Here is a 21,861-nt window from a genome sequence, read left to right on the forward strand (position 1 = left end):
TGAGACACAGCCCACTTGTCCCGTCTTTATTGAAGAGCCTCAGTCCTGGGGTGACCTGGAGCCTAACCATCTTCCCCTATGTATGTGCTCCTTTCCATTGTCCCCAGGAAATGCCATGAAAACAAGGCTCTAGTCTGAGAGCCTTAAGTGAGAGTGACAATCTGGCTGTCCATGTACTACTCTTGACACACGTGCAAAGCACACTCGCAAAGTCTACCTGGCAAGAAGCTAATTCTTTAATGCGTGTGTGTTGAATGAACATGGCAACAGCTGTCAAGTATTTTGCATTTTATGGTCTGCTTTTTAAATTCAGCCTTTTAGCATAGTCATTTTTTTCATGTTTCTACTTAATCTTCTTAATGAAGATTATACTGATTCTAAAGTATTTTTGTGGCTTCCTGTTGAGTTGCTTCTCAGGGCTAACATCTTTGTGTGTGAATTACTAGTTCGTCCAGGGTTGCCCTAGCTGAGCTCTATGTAATTCAGTTGCTCTAAGGCTTACCTCTTCGGGCAGATTATATTTCTGATGGCATTTTTCTGTGTGTGATTCCCTCCATATGACTTCTCTACATTAAATTCATCACAGTGTGGTCATAGTTAGAGATTAGGTCCGTACTGTGGGGCACCCTGGAAGGAAAGTGGTGAGGAAGAAGAATGGATACAAGAAAAGAGGATGAAAGTAACCACAGAGTAACCACAGTTGATCATTGTAGATGCTCTCACTTCCCCGAACACCTCCTCTCTCAGAAGCTGGTCCCTGGCCTCATTCTACTGACATTGTCTTTCAGGAAAGGAAATAGTTCACATGCTCAGTGAATGATTTTATGTGTTGATAGTTTATCCATCAGAAGGACGTTATCATCATCTGCCTCTTGGACTGAATGTGTCTCATGTACTTTGGCTCTGTCCTTTTGTCAGGACAGGAAAAATTCAACAGCAAGCAACATTCAACCTATATTAGTACTTTACAATTTTTAAAGTTCCTTTTCTGTCTAATCTTATTCTACTCAGAAATTTATTCCACCCACCTTTTTGGTGTCTCATAAACATCGTTACGCAGAATGTTATACTACAGTGATCCTCCTCGGGGTCTTGAGTGGGTGTGTGGAACTGTCTTTTCTCTAGAACAAATGACTCCCAAGCATTTTTGCCATTTGGGTTTTTAAGCCTCTTGTGAACAGTTTTGACTTCTTCTTTCTTATTGCTTAATCCTGCCATTATGCTTATCTCTACTGGCACCTTCTTCTCTTAGCAGTGAACTGCCTATAAAGTGCCAGTTAAGAAAGGTAATTAAGCTTGCATGAGCATGTTGCAAGATTGCGTGAAAATAAGACCAAGTGACATCTGTGTGAGAAAAGAATGGTTAGCTCAGTCATTTTCACTTCTGACTAAATTCTTCTCTGTGGGGGATCCCTGGGTGGCTGAGTGGTTTAGAGCCTGCCTTCGGCCCAGGGCATGATCCTGGAGAACCGGGATCGAGTCCCACATCGGGATCCCTGCATGGAGCCTGCTTCTCCCTCTGCCTGTCTCTGCCTCTCTCTCTATGTCTCTCATAAATAAATAAAATCTTTAAAAAAAAAATCCTTGTCTGTGTTTCTTGATTTTCAAGATCACCGAATAAGTAACCTTAAGCTATATATAGTGTAGCTGTATTTACTATGATGCTTGGCCACTCTCAAGCATGAGATGGTAGGTTTCCAGATTTCTGACATGGCTTAATATTCAATAATACATAATGCTTATAAAACCATGACCCAAACATTGAGTCTCAGAGCAATGTTGAGGTCAAAAGATGATGAGTCCATTGGCCAAAATTATCTGTTTACTTTCTATATAGAGGAAATACATAAGCTATAAGAAAGGTTCTTATTTTTCCCTCCTCTTGCTCACAACTTCCCTCATATCACACTCTTGTCCCTAAACCTCTGCCTTCAGCTTTGACGGCACCTCCTCTTTCCTTTTCATTCTGCATTAAAATGCCCAAGACGGTTAGAAATTGTTGTTATAAATTTTTATTTTGAGATATGTTTTATTTTATGACTTAAAGAGGTTGCACAATCATGACCCTTCATCCAGCTTCCCCCATCATAACATACATAACCATAGCACATTACCAAAACCAGGAAATTGATATTGATAGATATTTCTGTTGAATTTGATACAGACCTTATACAGATTCCGCAAGCTTTTAAAAGCAGGTCAAGAGCCTCAGTTTTATAAAGTAGGAGCCATTTAGAAGGCAAGGAATAGATTGATACTAAGAGTACCAAACCAGAATCGAGAACAGGTGATTTAGAAGGAAAGAACTGTGAGATTAGATGTACATGAATAACTTTTGACCCATCAAAATTAAACTGATTTGTTCCTCTTATTTTTCACCAAGGGAAAACATGGTGCCTCAGGACCACCTGGCAGCAAAGGAGAAAAGGGCGACAGGGTTGTATCAAGAGTGAAAGGTGAGCCTGGTCAGTTACGTAGTTCCCTGCCATTTAATGGATGATACATGAACCATCCTCTTGCATTCATTTCCCTTGCAGATCAATTCTATAACAAGATACAGTATTGTTGAAATTGCTTAAAAAATATTCCTTGCTGTTCACATTTCTTGTTGGGCCTCAAATCCTCTATCTCTTATTTGAAAACATAAAAAACATATTCAGGTCCTTATTATTGTGAACTTGGGTTTGACACAAGACCGACTTGACTTGGCTACTCTGTTTTCAGTGCCTTATAGCATCCTGTATTAATCAAGACTACTTTGGTCATGATAGAAACCCAGCTTGAAGTAGTTTTAGAGAAAAAAAATGTAATTTAATGACTCACCCAAACAAAATTGGAAGTATTAGATGTAGGGTTTGCACTGGGATAGCTGGATCCAGAAGATCCCTTCTGCATCTTGTATCTTTCTTGGTACCATCTGCATTTGTCCCCAAGACTAGCTTTCCTGGGCTGTGGATATACTGCCCCTCCTACCAGAAGCTCCAAGTTCTTACAGAAAGAAGGAAAAAAAAAAAAAAAAGAAGGCAAGCTCTACCTTCTCAGCTCCAGCTTGAAAAACATTTTAGGAAGAATTGGACTAGCCTAGGGGAAGTGCACAACCATGGGCTGCTCCCCTGTTCACCATTGCCAGGGGATGGAGTTCCATATTTGGCACCACACAGGCAGGGGCAGATGCTGTTGTGATCCGTACCTCCACACACAACCTCCCTGTCAGAATGAGGAAAGGAGAGCTTCCAAAATAAGAGAGTCAGTGGGCTTGGCAATTGTCATTCTCCCCTCTGACTTTTGCATGGTTGTCTTTGTGTGACGTTAGTCAACTGAGACACTCAGAGGAGTCTCTACCAGGCCACACAGAGGCAAGGTCATCATTTTTTCTTTGTCCTGTGTGTCCTCCTACTTCACCCACTGCTGAGAAGGGCTGGAATATCTTTTGGACTTTGTTCCCAGGGAAAAAAGGAGAAAGAGGTCCTGATGGGCTCCCAGGATTTCCAGGACAACAGGGACAACATGGTCGGGATGGACTTCCTGGAAAAAAGGGGGATCCAGGCCCCCCGGTATGTATAATTCTTCTTTGAATACAGAATTTCATTTTCTTATATGGTTATAAAGCCTCTTTTTCCTTTCTCATTTAAAACTACAATGCAGTGAACTGCCAATGTGCTGTAATCAGAGCCATCTTTGGTTGATTGCCACAAAAAGATGGTTATGATAAATGCTGTAGGGTGATCCCTGGGTGGCTCAGTGGTTTAGCCCCGGCCTTCAGCCCAGGGCATGATCCTGGAGGCCTGGGATCGAGTCCCACATCGGGCTCCCTGCATGGAGTCTGCTTCTTCCTCTGCCTCTCTCTCTCTCTCATGAATAAATAAATAAAATCTTTTAAAAAATGGTGTAGAATAATTGCAGATGGAAGTTTAGTCATGACAAGACTTCCTGTCCTGTTTTTGGCCTTTGTATCATTCTCATGGTGTTTATCTATTTCTGGGGCCCTCGTATCTACAAAGCCCCCACAAAGACCTCAGGCCTGTTCAGTTAACTCTGTAGGGCGGAGGATAGAACACAGGTCCTGATAATGACTGTTGGCCTGTTCCTCCGGTGAAGAGGTACATAGGGGAAGTGGCAAGCAAGAGAGGGTCGACCACCACTCGAGAGACCCCCAACAAGGGCTCCGCAAAGATCTTCCTAGCTTTCCGGACCAGATGCACGGTTTGCAACCTGGGATTGGTTTTACCATAAACAATGTTGCCTTGTGATGTACTCGACATCCAGTTTGTATGAAGTTGCCAGACGAACCAAACTAGACAGTTAACCAAGGTCAAAATCTTAAGCAGGAGAAGATGTGGAGGGGATTGAGTCTATCCCTGTATCTTCTCATAAGAATAACAACAAGAAGGGCAACAATATCAAATACATCAGAGCCTATTTGTTTAATTTGTAAGCCTCCTACCTCTCTCAATTTACATATTTCTGTATTTTATTATTTTGATATTAGAGAGCTGTTCTCATGTAAGATTTCTTAATTCCATATTTAACACATAACACACACATGGCTTTCTCTATTTGAGGCCTAACCCCCCTCCATAGCATATATATGTTTGTAAATATTTAGTTAGAATATGAACAAGAATCTGAATTAATCATTTAAAATTAGGTTTGCTATTGAGTAACTGTCTACTGGAATTATAAGGTTTTTCCATGTGTTTCTATAGCTTATGACAATGACTGCTTTGAACTCATGAACTTGTAATGATTGTAACTGACTCATGATGCACACATTCCCAGGGGGGTCATGAGGATGCAGCCCCAGGTGCTAAAGGGTCTCCTGGACCACCGGGGCCTCCGGGCAGAACAGGACCAAGGGGACAACCAGGTCTGGGATTTCCTGGTCCACCAGGAGAGAGAGGACAACCAGGAGCTCCAGGCCGCCCTGGCGAGAGGGGCTTCGAGGGCTTGAAGGGCCCGAAAGGTAATTTTGAATGTTTTGTGTTACAGAATGACAAGGGAAAGCGTGGAAGCTAAAGTGATCCTCTCTTCTGGGCAAAGCTATCATAGCTACAGCAGAACCGTTCAATAAAATTCCTTCTAGCTGCACTTCAGACCTTGAATGTTGTCAAACAAATAAAAGCATTACAGCACAATCAATATTTAAAACAAATTCTTAAAATACTAAAATGCCTTTGTTGCTGTTTATTTGTCTGGCATACCAAAATTGCCTTTCATTCATTTCTCAGTACCAACTCCTGCAGTCCGTATTAAATTTACATACATATTCAAAATATCCATTTGTTTACAGTCTTTTGAGACAGTGTGGTGTATCTTAATAAAAACGCTAGTATTTCATTTGAAAAACACATCATTGTCCTTGAAAATCCATTTGTAAGCATTCTAGAAGGAAAAAAAGAGAAGGGATTTCAAATATATTTGACAGTTATCTGAATTTAAACAAATAAAGTGACTTGCTTTGAGTTTGAGCTGAAAACTTTGAAAGGGCTAGAGAAAGATTTATTCAAGATTTTTTTTTCCTTTTATAATATGTGCCTACGCCTCGGGCTACATTGTGAATTGTGAGGTGTTAAAATGAGATAGTATCTTTGGTTCCTGCTTTGACCACATAGCAATAATCAATAATCTGGTCCGCACTAAGGTTTAAGATTATGGTTCTGGACCCATCAAAATCTAACATTATTTTTTATTCAGTTGATATGTTTTTGATGTCATTGTAATCCATTAGTTCTGTTATAAAAGAGAAACATTCCCTTTTAAAGGGGGAGGAGGGAACTGAGAGGCACAAGCTTTTGGAGTCTTCCTGTCTTCACCAGTGAAAATGGGGGATGACATTGACCACACTGCAGAGTCATTAGAAAAACCAAGCGACAATACACGTGAAGCCCCAGACCCATGGCAGGCCCTCAGGAAGTGGCATTAACAGATCATCGCGTGTCCTCATCCCTGCAGCCTCCCACACCCAAACCAGGTGTCCAGTACTCTGAGCTCACTGTTCAATATCGCTCCTCCTTCATGACTTAACCAGGTCTTCTGACTCCATTGTATTGGATATCATTGGGCCTGTCAATACATTATTTTTTTTAGGCTATTAAAACTAATACTTCTTGGAATTCTTCTTATTCCCCTTGTGTCTATAGCAGTCTGACAGTTGAAGCTCAGCTTTCAGGACATATTTCTTTTAGAAAATCATAGTAAAGGCAGTTCAAAGGGTCTCACAGTACTTGGGATTCTTCTTTTCCCCTAAAATTCCACATAAACTCTATGAAGAAAACATCTTTATTGAGTTATCATTGAAATTCATATTATGTGAGGCTATTGGTTGAATGAATGCCAGTTTTGTTGTTTTTTCATTCCAGGTGATACAATTTCTTGTAACGTCACCTACCCTGGGCGGCCGGGGCCCCCAGGTTTTGATGGACCTCCAGGTAGGATCAATGGGAAATTGCTGTTTTACATATTCCCCAGAGTAAATAAAACTGGTAAGATGATGAACCAATAGTTAATCTGGCAGCTAGTGAGGATACTTCTAAAATTATCATCAGGTTTTGAGGGACTGTGGGAAAACAACATTTGTGGTAAGTCACATTGGGGCTCAAGTTTACTGGTTTGGGCATACCGTAGGTGGAGAAGTTTTTTGGGTTTTTGTTTCTTTATATCTGTGTGCAACAAAATTTGCCTTGATTTGATTACACATCAGTAAAAGTATCTACCTTTTGAGAATTTTAAAACTGTACCTTCTTTCTTTTCCCATGTCCCAAGAGTGAAAAATGATAATTTGCTTTACCGATTGTAAGTTTTACTCTATTCTACTTTCCGAGCCTCAAGGGACATGAACACTCAGACTTTACGTTGGCAGTTGTACCTCCTTCAAAGCTATTTTAACTCAGAGAACTTCCAGTAGAAAATCGCAGAAAGTTAAAAAAAAAAAAAAAAAAAGAAAGAAAGAAATCTTGATTCCTTTTGCAGGTGCTTCTTGCCTATACTTCATTTGAGGGCAAATACAGTAAGGTGTAGGGAAATAGATTTTGGTCTTTACCCCAGGGCTTTCTCAGCAGGCCACAAGCTGCATGCCTTCCCCCCCCTTCTACAAGGAGGGGCTGTGCTCAAATATTTGTGTTGGGACAGAGCATAGGAAGGCACCAAAAGATTCGTCCGAGTGGCGGTACACGTCTCAAAGGCTTTTAGGGAGAACCCTTTACAGAATGGCTTCTGAGAAAGCACATTAACACAATCGCTGTCTTTGAAACACTTGTTTGGAGCACATGATTCACAGATTGATTACGTAAACCAGGCGAGGCAACAGTTACGTAAAGTAGAAATACTCTGAAAAAGACAGCACAGATTCTTTTTAATCCACCTTATTTTGTTTGCATTTGGTTTGTGTTTTATGGAATCTGTGTTTTGTTGTCATTGTTTAGGACCAAAGGGATTTCCAGGTCCTCGAGGCGCTCCAGGGTTGAGGTGCTTGGATGGGCCAAAAGGTCAGCGTGGCAAACCAGGAATGTCAAAGATACCCGGTCCACCCGGTAAATCAGTGTTTTTCATTTGAGAATGTGTATATAACTCCAAAACTCGATGACCTTAGTAAGCAGGTGGCCCAGGGATCCCTATGTAATGGGGTGAGGTGTCTTTTCTTGAAACATTAAGCTCTTACCTATGTTTTGATAACTTGTAGGTTCTGATAATTTTGTAAGTTCTCGGGGCTCCTTCCACCTGAAGCGCGAGTTACAGGCTATTATTGGCTTATTGGCCTATTGTTTGGTAGAAACTGTTCAGTCCAGACAGACTGCCAGTGAATGAAAGCAATTAGGGAAACATCATTGGCTTCTAGGAAATACAAAATCACAATGTATTTTCCTACACAAGGTGGCAAAGCAACGTTGCCTATTAGGTTATTCTTAATTTTCGTTAATACCTAATTAATTTTAATTAATTTTAACTAATACCTTTTAGTTAAAAAAAAGTGCTTTTATCAAAGTAGTAGTCTTACATTTGTATTGGTTCTCTATGTGTACATTTAACAGTTTAATCAATTTGTTTCAACAGGTTTTCGTGGTGACATGGGAGATCCGGGTTTTGAAGGTGAAAAGGGGTCCTCCCTTCTTGGGCCGCCAGGCTTTCCTGGTTCTCGAGGAGCAAATGGTCAGAAAGGAATGATGGGAGACATTGCCTATGGCCCCCCAGGCCCCCCAGGAAAGAGAGGTCCTTCCGGAGTGCCAGGGTCCAAAGGACACAGAGGTGATTCAGGACGTCCAGGGTTTGCAGGTATGAGGGGCTGTGCTGTCCCTGTGGTCCCCAAAGCTGGCTCAGCTCTGGAACACAGCTAAATATTGAAGAGTATTTAGACTATCTAGCCTTAGAAATGTAGAATGCAGAATTTTCCCTCTAAATATCTTCTTCCCTCATAAGTGAGCACTGGTCACGTTTCAAGTAACCTGCATCCTCAGCGTTGCCTTTGCATTTTACCGATTGCTTTCAAATCCATGGCTCAGTCAATTCAGTTTGGTTCAGCAGCCACTGGGTATCTGCCTGCTTTGGACTCAGGATGGCATGTTTGTGCTCTAAATGCCCCAGGACCTGGGACCGGGGTCACCTGCCCACTGGCAATGCCACATTGAGGGAGGACAGTCTGTAAGAGCAGGGCAGTTCTGGGACGGGGTGGGGGGCGTAGAGCAGTGTGCGATGATGTGAACATCATCAGGGCTGGGCCCTAGCACACAAGCTGTGTTACTTGGACAGGTGATAGGATGGAGGGATTTTCATTCCAGCAGGGGTAGCGGGCGAGGAAGATGGGGAGATGATCTGGCCCGGCTTCCATTTGTTTCCAGAATCACTAGGACTCTTCAGGATCTGCAGCAGAAGTCTTTCATGTACTTAAAAATAATCTTGGGTCAGGGTCCTTAAAATCATCATCCTCGGTGCACCTGGGTGGCTCGGTGGTTAAGCACCTGCCTTCAGCTCAGGTCATGATCCCGGGGTCCTGGGATCGGGTTCTGCGTTGGGCTCCCTGGGAGGAGCCTTCTCTCTCTGCCTATGTCTCTGCCTCTCTCTCTGTGTGTGTCTCTCATGAATAGATAAATAAAATCTCTAAAAAGAAAAAATCATCATCATCCTCTGGGCCTTGGTCTCAGGAATTTTGATTCATTACATCAGAACTGGGTGGCTCCTAGCAGTCCAGTCTTAACGTCAGCCCCTCGGGTGATGGTGACCAAGAGTGGATCCCATACCAGACTTTTACAAACACTGTTCTGGTTCTTTTCTAACAGTGGATGAGCCAGTATTAGGTAGCCACAATAGTATCATACTACAGGGCAAACGGAGGGGAGGGGGGCTAAGCCACTGTTCTGTGTCACAGGGAGTGAGCTTATTCTGTACAAAATCCCAACTGGTTGGAAAGAAGCGAGATAATACATTATGTGAGTCAATGAAAATAATTTTGATTTAGGAATAAATCTGTCTCCCTTGTGACAATGTATCTAAGGGAAGTGTTCAGTAGAACAGGAGGATTAATATGAAATACTCTTGTATCATCCATAAGAGAGGAACAAATGGGAACAATAAAGTCACACACACACACACACACACACACACACACTCCAAGGGGTGCCATTCAGCAATTAGCAACTAAAATAACCTTTATAAAGATTACAACAAAATTGAAAACCTTTGCAGATTAACGTGCAATGTGAAGTAATCCAACGATGGTGTGCTGTGGTTACTACTTTAAAAATGTAAACGTACGAGCAGAAGTACAATGAAAACGTGGAACAGTAAAATAGATTTTTAGTTTAGGGCATGGAGAGGTGGGGGATTGATTTTTTTCTTCTCCTGAAAATTATGACACTGCTTTTCCAATAAATAGAAATTTAAGAGTTCAAGTGATGAAGCAGCTTACAAAAAGCACATCCATTCAGTGCAAACTGGATGTGTAAGCATTGTGGAGATTTGGTGTAAAGTCCATCTACCACGATGTCAGAGGTTAATTAAAATCAAGAAGAACTGCCTGGTTTTTACATTTGCCTAAGCAACTTCTTTATTGTCTGTGTAACTTTATCAAATAACTCTATTACTAAGGCATGGTTTTCTCATTCATTTGGAGCTTACTGCCATCTGGATTAAGAAAATCCTTTGAGAGGGGCTCTTGGATGGCTCAGTCAGTTAAGTGGCTGCCTTTGGATCAGGTCACGAACCCAGGGTCCTGGGATCGAGCCCCCACATTGGGCTCCCTGCTCAGCTGGGATCCTGCTTCTCCCTCTTCCTCTGCCCCTTCCCCTGCATATGCTCAATCTCTCTCTCTCTCTCTCTCTCTCTCTTAAATAAATAAATAAATAAATAAAAATCTTTAAAGAAAAAAGGGAGACTTTACTCATTTGAGCCCTGAGCCAGGATCAAACGTCGGTTGCTGGTACTGATAATGCATACACTCTTTGTGGCAGGCTGACTCGTGTTTCAGGCCCTGGGAGTCACGGGTGCATTGTGTCATTTCAGGGCCAGCCGGCAAGCCCGGATCCCCAGGTCTCAAAGGTCCCAGAGGCAGAGAGGGAAGCGCTGGGTTTCAAGGTATCCCGGGTCCACCTGGCCATTCCTGCAAAAGAGGCGCCCCAGGGATACCAGGGCAACCGGGACTCCCCGGGGCCCCAGGCAGTCCAGGTAAGTGCCAGCACGCATCAAGCCCTGGGAAGAGTCTGGGACCTGACCCCACTTAGGAAGGAGCAGCTCGCCTGCCGCTCTCTTACCCACCAGCAGGACTGAGACTCCTGGGGCAGAGACACAGGACTTTACTCCACAGAACAACAAGTAGCATGAGCTTCCTGGTGCTTTGTGTCATTTCCCCTTGTCCCCCTCATCTCATGGGGCACAGACATGGGCTCGGTGGATGTTGCATTCCACGCAGTGGGGAGCAGTATCTGAGAGGGGCACCCAGCCTGGGGAACTGCTGCTTTAGAGCCACCTGCAGGAGAGCCCGCTCTTTATGCTTTATGCTGGGGGAGGCGCTGTATCAGCTGCCAAGGTTGTGACCTTGAGAAGTAGCCCAGGTACAGAGTGGCCAGGACACTTGTATTTTTGGCACACGCAGCAAGACACGAGACATGTAGGGGATCAAGAGACCCAGGAAGAGGTACATCTCCACACAGGGTGCCAGAGGGCTATTGCCGTAGGATCTCCATGTCACCATTTGGTTTGTCACCTGTTATTTAAATCCTATTGCACATATCCAAATGGCAGGAAAGTGCCCTCTGAATCATAAAGTGCCCTGCCACTACAGCTTTATTTCTAGCACCAATAAAAACTAGATGATGTGGCTGTGATTTCTGCAGTTCTCTCCGGTGAACAACCTGACCAAGTTCGCTTGGCCGGAGCTTCAGGAAACACCTGGAAAGGTTTCTTCTACCAGTTTCAAGAGTAAATACAAAATAATATTTTTGCCCCTCACCCTTCTCCATTTTCCATTTTTTAAATGCTCTTTATAGCACTCGTGTATCTCTCCATCGGGAAATATTCACTCAAGTAATCTCCCTTTCCATTTATAGCAGCCAGAAAAATAGGTTCTGAGCCCGAGGGAGAGTTGCCACTATGGTTTTAGCTGATGGATGTTGCTTCGTGGGCACAGATACACAATTTAAGCGATCGTGAACTTTTTCTACCTGTCTGCGTGTGTGAGGCCATTTATCGTATATTGTCACTGTGGTTTGTTGCAGGTGCCCCAGGTTGGAAAGGACAGAGAGGGGATGTGGGGCCTCCGGGTCCAGCTGGAATGAAAGGCCTCCCTGGAGTCCCTGGACGGCCAGGGGCAGAGGGACCCCTAGGATTCCCAGGAGTCCCAGGCCCCTTAGGGGATGATGGACTGCCTGGTCTTCCAGGCCCGAAGGGTGGGTAGTGCTTTTCTATTATTTCACCCCTATTTGGAAAGCTTGAAATCCACTGCCAAGTGAAGCTATTGCATATGATCCTACTATTGAATTTACCGTTATACCAGCCTGATACTGTCCATCCCTTAGTGACATCTCCTTTCTTCTTACCCTCTATATTGTCGTTTCCAGGGCAGAATGTTTTTGGTGTAGGTAAACGGGAAAAGGTGGGTGGGGTGTTGAGTCCACAGAACCCATAAACAATTCTGCTCAACACACTGGGTAGAGCCGGTAAAGTGTTGGGTTAGGGCTAGTGTACTTCCACTTTGGATGAGCCCCACGTCCCTGGCTTCTGAACTCTTGAAGCATTAGGAGATCAGGACTCAGAAACATAAAGGCTTCCACGTCAGCCCTAGGGGGTGGAAACCTGAGTAGGTGAGTACAGCCATTGCATGCAGCGGGGCTGACAGCGGTTGCCCACCTTCAGTGCAGAAGCTGAGGTCCATGGGAGGGCGTAGCCCCAGCCGATGACAAGGAACCCAGAGTTAGGAAGCATGCTGGCTTTTAAAATGTCTTTCTAGGGACACCTCGGGGGTGGCTCAGTGGTTGAGCACCTGCCTTTGGCTCAGGGTGTGATCCTGGGGTCCTGGGATCAAGTCCCACATCAGACTTCCTGCAGGGAGCCTGTTTCTTCTCCCTCTGCCTGTGTCTCTGCCTCTCTCTCTCTCTGTCTGTCATAAATAAATAAATAAAATCTTCAAAAAATAAAATGAAATGTTTTTCTAAAAGTTCATGTTCTCATTTCATCAGGACCCCAGGGGCTGCCTGGCTTCCCCGGTTTTCCAGGGGAGAGAGGAAAGCCTGGCCCAGAGGGACGCCCTGGCAGCAAGGGGGAACCGGGAGAGGATGGTCGGCCTGGCTTCTTCGGAGACCAAGGGGTGAAAGGTGCCAAAGGTAAATGCAGCTGATGGTGCAATGAGGCCATATAGGTGGTTGTGCTATTTGATCAGAACGTATAAACGTGGTCTTTGAAAAATAAATGGGACTGTCCTGCAGTTTGGATTCCTCTTCCTTTTGGATTGCTGGTGTCTGCTTTAGAATTTTAAACCAAATTCATTTTCCTTACCTCTCCATCTGATTGCATATAACTGATAAATGAATTTCTCTATTAATAGAAAAAAATAACAAGTGATTTGATGTATAGCTATTGGGTTTGAAAGAACTTTCTCACTGGTTGGGAAGGGGGTGAAGGCAGAGCTCTGAGCACCCAAACCCTGGTTCAATTTCTTTTCTTTTCTCTAATCTCTTCTTTTTTCTTTTCCTTCTCTTTCTTTTTCTTTCTTTCTTTCTTTCTTTCTTTCTTTCTTTCTTTCTTTCTTTCTTTCTTCTTTTTCTTTCTTTCTTTCTTCTTTCTTTTTCTTTTTCTTTCTTTTCTTTCTTTTTTCTTTCTCTTTCTTTCTTATTTCTTTCTTCCTTTCTCTCCCTTCTTTCCTTCCTTTTTTAAAAATTTTTTTTTCTTGGAAAGGGCCAGATAGTACATATTGCAAGCCCTGTGGTCCCTGTTGAAGCCACTTAGCTCAGCATTTGGAGTGTGGAAGGAGCCAGAGACAACATGGAAACACACTAATGTAATTTACATTCCAATCAGATTTTCTTTACAGACACTAAAATTTGAACTTCATTTAATTTTCACATATCACAAAATATTTTTCTTGTTTTGAGCTTTCCCCCTAACAACAGAAATGTGTAAAAAGCATAGCTTACAGGTTATACATAAATCGGCCACATGTGGGATTTGACTCTCAGGCTGTAATTTGCCAACACCTGAACTAGAATAAGCTCATTATCATCTGAGCCATGAGTTATGTGTCTCCTAAGCGTCATGTAAGGAAGGAGTTTTCAGGGCACCTGGGTGGCTCAGTCGGTTAAGCGTGATTTGGGCTCAGGTCATGATTTCAGGGTCGTGACATCGAGCCTCATGTTCGGCTCTATGCGCAGCTGGTGGTGGGATGGAGAGGGTCTGCCTGAGGTTCTCTCTACCCTCTCCTGCTCTCTCCTGTCTAAAGTAAATAATAAAGCTTTTAAAGAAAGAGTTTTCATTACTAGTAAAAAATCAAAATTTCAGGACCACTGGTTTAAATGTTCTATGCTCATCCCTGTTACGTATTTACTTTTACCCCTTGGCCAGGAGGCTTGAGAGAATGAAGGTAAGATCTCATTTCCAGTGTGGGGAATGAACACTTGACAGTTTGAGAAACAAGTGTTTTTGTCCTTAAAGCCCTTTGTGTAAATAGCCTGCAATATAATTTACTTTTACTTCTTGATTGATTCTACTGTGATTTTTTTTTTTACTAGCCTATCAATATTTTTATGTATAATCAAGGAATCAGTGTCTAAACTCTTAGCTAGCTTAGATTAAGCGACGTATGCTATGCTATTATGATTTCCAAAAATAAAACAGATTTAAGAAACTGATACCATGCTGTATTGTTTACTAACCGGAATTTATATAAAAACTTCTTTTTGGGGGATCCCTGGGTGGCTCGGCGGTTTAGCGCCTACCTTTGGCTCAGGGCCTGATCCTGGAGACCCGGGAAAGAGTCCCACATCGGGCTCCCTGCCTGGAGCCTGCTTCTCCCTCTGCCTGTGTCTCTGCCTCTCTCTCTCTCTCTCTCCCTCTCTCTCTCTCTCTGTGTGTGTGTGTGTGTGTGTGTCTCTCATGAATAAATAAATAAACTATTTTTTTAAAAAAACTTCTTTTTTAAAAATATGCTAAATAAATAAATAAATAAATAAATAAATAAATAAATAAATAAAAATGCCCTGATTGGTGTTTGCTCCGCTGGTGTAAATACTCCCACCATGGCTGATTTAAAGCTGCCAGCCCTTTAACAACTGGCTTACGAAATTCTTGGGTTGTTAATAATTGGCTCTCACCACACTGGTTTGAGCCCACTGGAGTACACTTCTACGTCGGGACAGTTTATGAAGATCAGATGGAAATATCGTCTATTCTTCCTACCTTCCAGAATTCTCGATGTGGAGAAGCAAGTTGAAATAAGTGTTCTTGTAACAGAAGGAAAATAATAGAGGGTAGCTAGGAAGGGAAAGACAGGGAACTGGGACATGTGAGACGGGCAGTTCACATCTTACTGGATGAAGAGCCATGATTTTAGATCTAGAACTTTTCAAGCCTATCTTTTTTCACCCAAGACCCTGAGACCCACTTGGCTGAATTTAGCAAGCATTCACCAGTCACTCCCTGTACCCCAGACCCTTTTGCTGGACATGTTGGGAAGGGAATGTAAAAAAGGCTCAGCCCTTCCTTTAGGAAATCCATTGATACTGTGCTGATACTGTGCAAGCTGTAAACATAAATAAGGCTTAGTGAACAAAATGAAGATTTGGAAACTGGACGTGAAGTGTGGTCACAGAAGAATCACGTGTGTGGTGCTTCTGTTTGTCCTTCTCTTGCATAATTCATATCTGAAGGAGCCAGAGGACCCTCAGGAGATGAAGGAGAGATGGCTGTCTTTTCCCAAAAGGGGAAAACCGGGGAACCCGGACCTCCAGGAGATGATGGATTCCCAGGAGAAGAAGGTAAATGCTCTTTTTTCTTAACCATATCAAATGAGTTGACCTTTATAGATGATTCAAACAAGCATCCATGAAGCAGCTTTCCTAATAATGCTAAGATTAGGGAAGGTCACTTTTTTTTTTTTTTTTAGATACAAATATACATGGATTAACCTCATGCTGCATTTTTCTTTTGCTTTTCCATGTCAGAATTTAAAGTTCATACGCATGTATAGATTTGGATCTTCCAAACCCGGATCAATCCTAAGATTAGACATCTAATACCAGTTCCAGCTTTAAAGTACCCCCATTTGTGGTGACCGGTATTAAAATGAGTAACACAGTGACGATTGTCCAGGTCATTTTGAGCAGTGCTTCTCAATCTTTGATGTGCACATGAATCCCTAGGGCTCTTGTAAAAATGCAGATTCTGGATCGGCTGGTCTGGTGTAGGCCCAACTCTGCCTTTGTAACAAGCACCCCAATGCCTGGGCTCCTGCTCCCCAGAAATGGTGTGTGGCAAGGATTTTGATCACCACATATGTATTCTCTATCCCCCCAAGTTCAGTTTTAGTGTGTGTGAGGCCAGGGCTCTTATCTTGGCTCTTTCACTAGTGTTTAGGGGAGCGAATGTTTTTTAACTGCCCTGGGTAAGTCCTTCATTTGTAAAATGAGTGTGTAACAAAGCAAACAACCCCACATGCTCATCTACCATAGAGTCTCTTCATGCCTTCCTGAGTCTCTTCCTGGAAGCTTCTTTCCCACTGAGGCCCCAAACCATCACAATATGGCTTAGGGCAGGAACTAGGATTCCCCAAACCTTCGGCTTCATCTCCTAAATATAGGACCCAAACCCTCAGCCTCACTACTGCCCAGCCCAGGATTTCCTTGGAGAGGTTTGTAACACTTCCAACCCCATTAGGTGATAAAGGCAATCCAGGGATGCCGGGGAGGAGAGGAGAGCCTGGAAGATTCGGAGCACCTGGATTTCACAGAGGGGAGCCTGGGAGAACCGGGCAGCCAGGGCTTCCTGGCCCCCCAGGCCCCCCAGGCTCACCTGGGCTGAGAGGGATTATTGGTTTTCCGGGATTTCCAGGTGACCAGGTAAGTGACAGTCAGCTGGGGAGGGAAAAAATGATAAAACCCTTTTGCTTTCGGATGCCCATAAGTAGTTATAATCTATCTGTAAACATCATTGCCCTTTTACTGGGTTTTAGAAGGGAAGGGAAGAATGGAGCCTTCTGGAAAGCTATGATGTAACTATAATTTCTGGCAAGTGGTCATGCCTGTTTCTGCTGGTGGTTGAGAGAGTCACTCACTTCACGTACCAACCGCCCCTCCCAGCCTAGTTTAGACAGCTCCACAGAAACTTCCCTCATGACTGCTCGTTTATCAGAGTGAAGAGTTATCTGAAAAATAACCCAAATTCTGGTTTCTTGTTTTTAAAGATTTTATTTATTTATTCATGAAAGACACACACAGAGAGACAGAGACATAGGCAGGCTCCTCGCAGGGAGCCCAATGTGGGATTCGATCCAGGACCCCGGGGATCACACCCTGAGCCAAAGGCAGATGCTCAACCACTGAGCCACCACGGGGTCCCCAAATTCTGGTTTCTAAGCCTTCCTGTCTGATTGCAGATATCACAGATTTTGCTGTAAATACCTTTGGTTTTCATAACTGAGTAAAATACCTCCCTGAGAAGCCAAGAGGTACAATATGTGTCTTAAGCCTACATCACAACTTCTAAAAGATGTATATAATTTGCTACCCATCTTTTGGAACCAAGTAGATTTTTCAAATTTTTGGTAAAAAAAAGTCTTCTAACAATATTTTACTTGGTATTAATTTGCTCATCTGAAACTTAAAACTCAAATTACGGGATACAGTTACTGTTTTGTAATCAAGAATAGAGAATTGGATGGAACCTGTTGGCACCTCTAATACTGGAGTTGTAGCAGCTTTTAAAAGCTAGACACATGGAGTAGTATGTCTGCAATGCACTTCTAATTTTCTTTACCACTGCAAATGTATGGAAATTGGTTATGGAAAGTTATAACTGGGTCATGTTATGCATATGTCATTTGTATTTGAAACCAAACTAAAGTCTTCTGTTTTGTTAAACTGTCAGGGTGAGCCAGGTTTTCCAGGGTCCCCTGGACTTTCAGGAATTGATGGAATGAGAGGACCTAAAGGTATGCTTTGGAAACACAGCAGCCACCCACCAAGTTCACAGTCCTGAGTGTTTGGAACATTGTGAGCACGCACATTTAGCATGAAAAGTAAAATACATCAAACAAACTGTACATCCAAGGGGTTCTTTTTATCTTTATTTTTTAAGTTTTTTAAAAAAAGTTTTATTTAAATTCCAGTTAGTTAGGATACAGTGTAATATTAGCTTCAAGTGTACGATATAGGGACTCCACTTCCACACATCACCCGGTGCTCATCACAAGTGTGCTCCTTAATTCTCCATCACCTCCATCACCTCCATCCCCCCTCCCACCCCTCACCCCCCCGCCCACCTCTCTGGTAACCATCAGTTTATTCTCTATAGTTAAAAGTCTGTTTCTTGGTTTGTCTCTCTCTCTCCCTTTTTCCTCTTTGCTCATTTGTTTTGTTTCTTAAATCCCACATATGAGTGAAATCATGTGGTATTTGTCTTTCTCTGACTAATTTATTTCACTGAGCAATACCCTCTAGCTCCATTCATATTGTTGCAAATGGCAAGATCTCATTCCTTTTTATGGCTAATAATATTCTAGTGTGTGTGTGTGTGTGTGTGTGTGTGTGTACACCCACATCTTCTTTATCGATTCATTAAATGATGGATGCTTGGACTGTTTCCATAATTTGGTTATTGTAGGTAATGCTGCTATAAACATTGGGGTGCATGTATCCCTTTGAATTAGTATTGTATTTTTTGGGGAAATGAAATACACTAGATGGTAGGGTAGCTCTATCTTTAATTTCTTGAGGAACCTCCATACTGTTTTCCACAGTGGCTGCACCAGTTTGCATTCCCACCAGCAGTGCAAGAGGGCTCCCCTTTCTCCACATCCTTGCTGATACCTGTTGTTTCTTGTGTTGTTGATTTTAGCCATTCTGACAGGTATGAGATGGTATCTCATGATGGTTTTGATTTGCATTTCCCTGATGATGAGTGATGTTGAGCCTCCTTTCATGTATCTGTTGGCCATCTGGATGTCTTCCTTGGAAAAATGTCTGTTTGTGTCTTTGCCCATTTTTAATTGGATTATTCATTTTGGGGGATATGAGTTTCATAAGTTCTTTATATATTTTGGATACTAACCAAGGGGTTCTCTTTAGACTCTGCTAGATTGCTTGATAGTCATACACTCAAGACCCAAATTATCCATATTTGGCATTCAGATCCAAGGGTACCAGATAGAGAATAGCATGCTTGTTGTACACAAGGTCTCAGTGAGGGTCTCCCAGCAATCTTTGTAGTGACTGCCTCTCCATAAGTGACAGCTTGGGTACAAGGAGACCAGATCCACACTGGTGGGCAGTGTCTACCTTGGTCTGGAAGCCTTCTGCACCATGGAAGCTAATATCTCTTCTAAGGACTCCATAGATACGGCTTTTAGGGTCCCAGTGACAAGAGTCATAGGACATAGAGAAGGCTGGAGCCATGATTTCCCACCAGGTGTTAATATTTCACTTAAGAATGCCTGGGCCACATATAATTTACAGTTGAGTTATTTTTACCATAAGCCACGGGTCAGCAAGTGTGTTTTTTCGAGGGGCCAGATCACAGGTATTTTCGGCTCTGTGGTCTCTGTTGAAACTACTCAACTGTGCATGAAAGCAGCCAGACAAAATGCGAACCAGGGGTGTGGCTGTGTTTCATTAAAAATTTATTTACAAAAAGCTACAGGTTAGATTTGGCTTCATAGATCTTGGTTTACCTTGTGCCAAAAACAATGTTGCCTCATAACACAACTGGCATTCTACCTTAATCAGATTTCCAGGGAAACAGAAACACAGTTACCTGTGGGTAAAAATATTCTTAGAGAAAGAGAGGTTTCATTAACCCTTAATTCAAACAAGCAAACAAAAATCAGGATATCTTAAATTATGATGTTTGCATAAAACCTTTAACATTATTACTGTCCTTATATACAATTGGGTTAATAGCTTTTTAAAACCTACTTAAATATGATTCACCTTTTTAACCTTAGTTTTAACTTCACTATCTGTGAATTCACAGATTTGATGAACAGTGATATTTTACTTTAACATAAATGCAATGAATAACTTTAAAATATAAAGGAGTAGGGCCACCTGATTGGCTCAGTCAGGAGAGCATGTCAGTCACTCGATCTCAGGGTTGTAAGTTTAAGCCTTATGTTGGGTGTAGAGATTACTTAAAAATAAAATCTTTTAAAAAAGTGAAACAAAATATAAAAGTAATTAATGAATGACTAAAAATCTCCTCCCTCACCACCAACATGCTTTGCATTTTGAGAGACATTCCATAAATAATACAACACTTGCCATAAGAAAAATGACCTGTGTACAGTTACTCCTTCAGAAAGAATAACCTAGATGTCTTCTTCAGAAGTTACAAGTGGGGAAGCTCTCATATTTGAGTTGACACTGAGAGGATACCGGGTTGAGCTCCCTTGCAGAGAGCTTGAAATGTGCTTACTGCAGCTAAAACAGGGGAAATTTCTGGTTTTTGTTTCTAAAACACTAAGAATATAGATGCTCAGTGCCAAGTAATTGCCTAAATAGATACCTAAATTTAAAGCTGTTTTAGGAAATTTAAAAATTCAAACCGATTAAGATATAGTTGATGATTGTTAAGAACTAAAAAAAAAAAAAAAAAAAAAAGGTGTGTGTGTGTGTGTGTGTGTGTGTGTATTTAAATCACATCTTCTATGTTTTCATTTGTTCTTATGTAGGGAAAAACCCTGTTTTTCCAAAAATTCTTCTGGAATATTTGAAGATAAACTATAAAGACAAATATGACTGTTATTAAGTCACTTCTAAGAAATAAAATTAATTTATCTTAAATAATGTATTATGCATTTTATCACTTACAGGAAGCAAAGGTGACCCTGCAAGTCAGTTCGGCCCACCTGGTCCAAAGGGTGAACCAGGTAGCCCTGGATGTCCAGGTATAGCTGAATGTTTTTCTTATTAAAACAATAAAGGATAGGGGCACCTGGGGGGCTCAGTCAGTTGAGCGTCTGACTCTTGGTCTCAGCTCAGGTCTTGATCTCAGGGTCATGAGTTCAGGCCTTGTGTTGGGCTCCACACTGGCATATGGAGCCTATTTAACAAATAAACAAACAAAACAAAACAGAACAAAATGGGACGCCTGGGTGGTTCAGTGGTTGAGCATCTGCCTTCAGCTCAGGCCGTGATCCTGGGGTCCTGGGATCGAGTCCCACATCAGTCTCCCTGAGAGGAGCCTGCTTCTCCCTCTGCCTGTGTCTCTGCCTCTCTCTTTCTCTCTCTCTCTCTCTCATGAATAAATAATTTTAAAAAATTTAAAAAACAGAACAAAAACAAAAAAGAATAAATTACTTTGAAAAATAGAACAATTACTTTCTACTCTTATCCAGCAATAATTATATCAATATTTTCTTCCCTGTTTACACACATCTCAGAAGGATTATTTATACATATCTCCACCGCATCCTTGGCCTAGAAGGATATCAGGATTTTGTACCAGGGATTCTCAGTCTATTTCCACCATGGCTCCCATGACCTCCGATGGTGACCTAACAATCCATTCCCCTTGGCATGCCCAGATTTTGACATGGTCAAACATGATTATTGCAAGCAATTAAAAGCTGGACTACTTCACAATCTCTAGAATTATGAATGGTACATTAGCAATAACCACTCACACTGACCACAGCTTCAGGTCATCATTCCAACCCTTTTTTTCCCACTCAGAAAATCATATGTGAATGCCAGTGAGGAGTGCCATTGTTGAGGTATCGTGGAATATCTCATTTACTGAATATGGACTTTACTAAAAACCAAACCAAAAAAAAAAAAAAAAAAAAAACCTCCATCACCAACAATGACTCTAAATTGTTCAAACGATTATCCTCTGTTTATCAGTGACAATTGACATGTGACATGTTATCCCTCAGAATGGGTTAGGATGTACTGCTCTCTTGCCTTCTGTTTGAGGCCCTGGCTGGCTACAGTACATGACCCACCATTGATGAAAGGTACATGCTTTTTAGCTTAGTAATTTTATTTGTAAGAATTTATATCACACCAGTGATCAGACAAGTGAATAAAGATACCTGCACAGGAGTATTCATTGCTTGGAAAGAAACCAATCACAAATGATGGGTTAGGGACGTATGCATGACCTCATTCAGCTGGTAGTGGATAGGTTAGACACAGGTTTGTCTTTAGATGGATCCCTTGTAAATAAAAT

The 21,861-nt window shown here is 42.2% G+C and overlaps 1 protein-coding gene across 2 annotated transcripts in view; it reads left to right on the plus strand.

The window, feature by feature from the left end:
* Positions 1–21,861, plus strand: part of COL4A4 (collagen type IV alpha 4 chain) — a 127,394-nt gene that overhangs the window by 70,340 nt on the left and 35,193 nt on the right. For both annotated transcript variants that reach the window (XM_072719346.1, XM_072719345.1), the window contains 13 exons: positions 2,384–2,456; positions 3,448–3,554; positions 4,780–4,963; positions 6,360–6,428; positions 7,422–7,529; positions 8,050–8,268; positions 10,492–10,653; positions 11,703–11,873; positions 12,663–12,806; positions 15,345–15,452; positions 16,351–16,532; positions 17,560–17,623; positions 20,501–20,575. In XM_072719346.1, the coding sequence (XP_072575447.1) occupies positions 2,384–2,456; positions 3,448–3,554; positions 4,780–4,963; positions 6,360–6,428; positions 7,422–7,529; positions 8,050–8,268; positions 10,492–10,653; positions 11,703–11,873; positions 12,663–12,806; positions 15,345–15,452; positions 16,351–16,532; positions 17,560–17,623; positions 20,501–20,575 (1,666 nt within the window). The remainder of the gene's footprint in view (positions 1–2,383; positions 2,457–3,447; positions 3,555–4,779; positions 4,964–6,359; positions 6,429–7,421; positions 7,530–8,049; positions 8,269–10,491; positions 10,654–11,702; positions 11,874–12,662; positions 12,807–15,344; positions 15,453–16,350; positions 16,533–17,559; positions 17,624–20,500; positions 20,576–21,861) is intronic.

Source organism: Vulpes vulpes, chromosome 9, assembly GCF_048418805.1.
Source record: "Vulpes vulpes isolate BD-2025 chromosome 9, VulVul3, whole genome shotgun sequence".
NCBI classification, from domain to species: Eukaryota; Metazoa; Chordata; class Mammalia; order Carnivora; family Canidae; genus Vulpes; species Vulpes vulpes.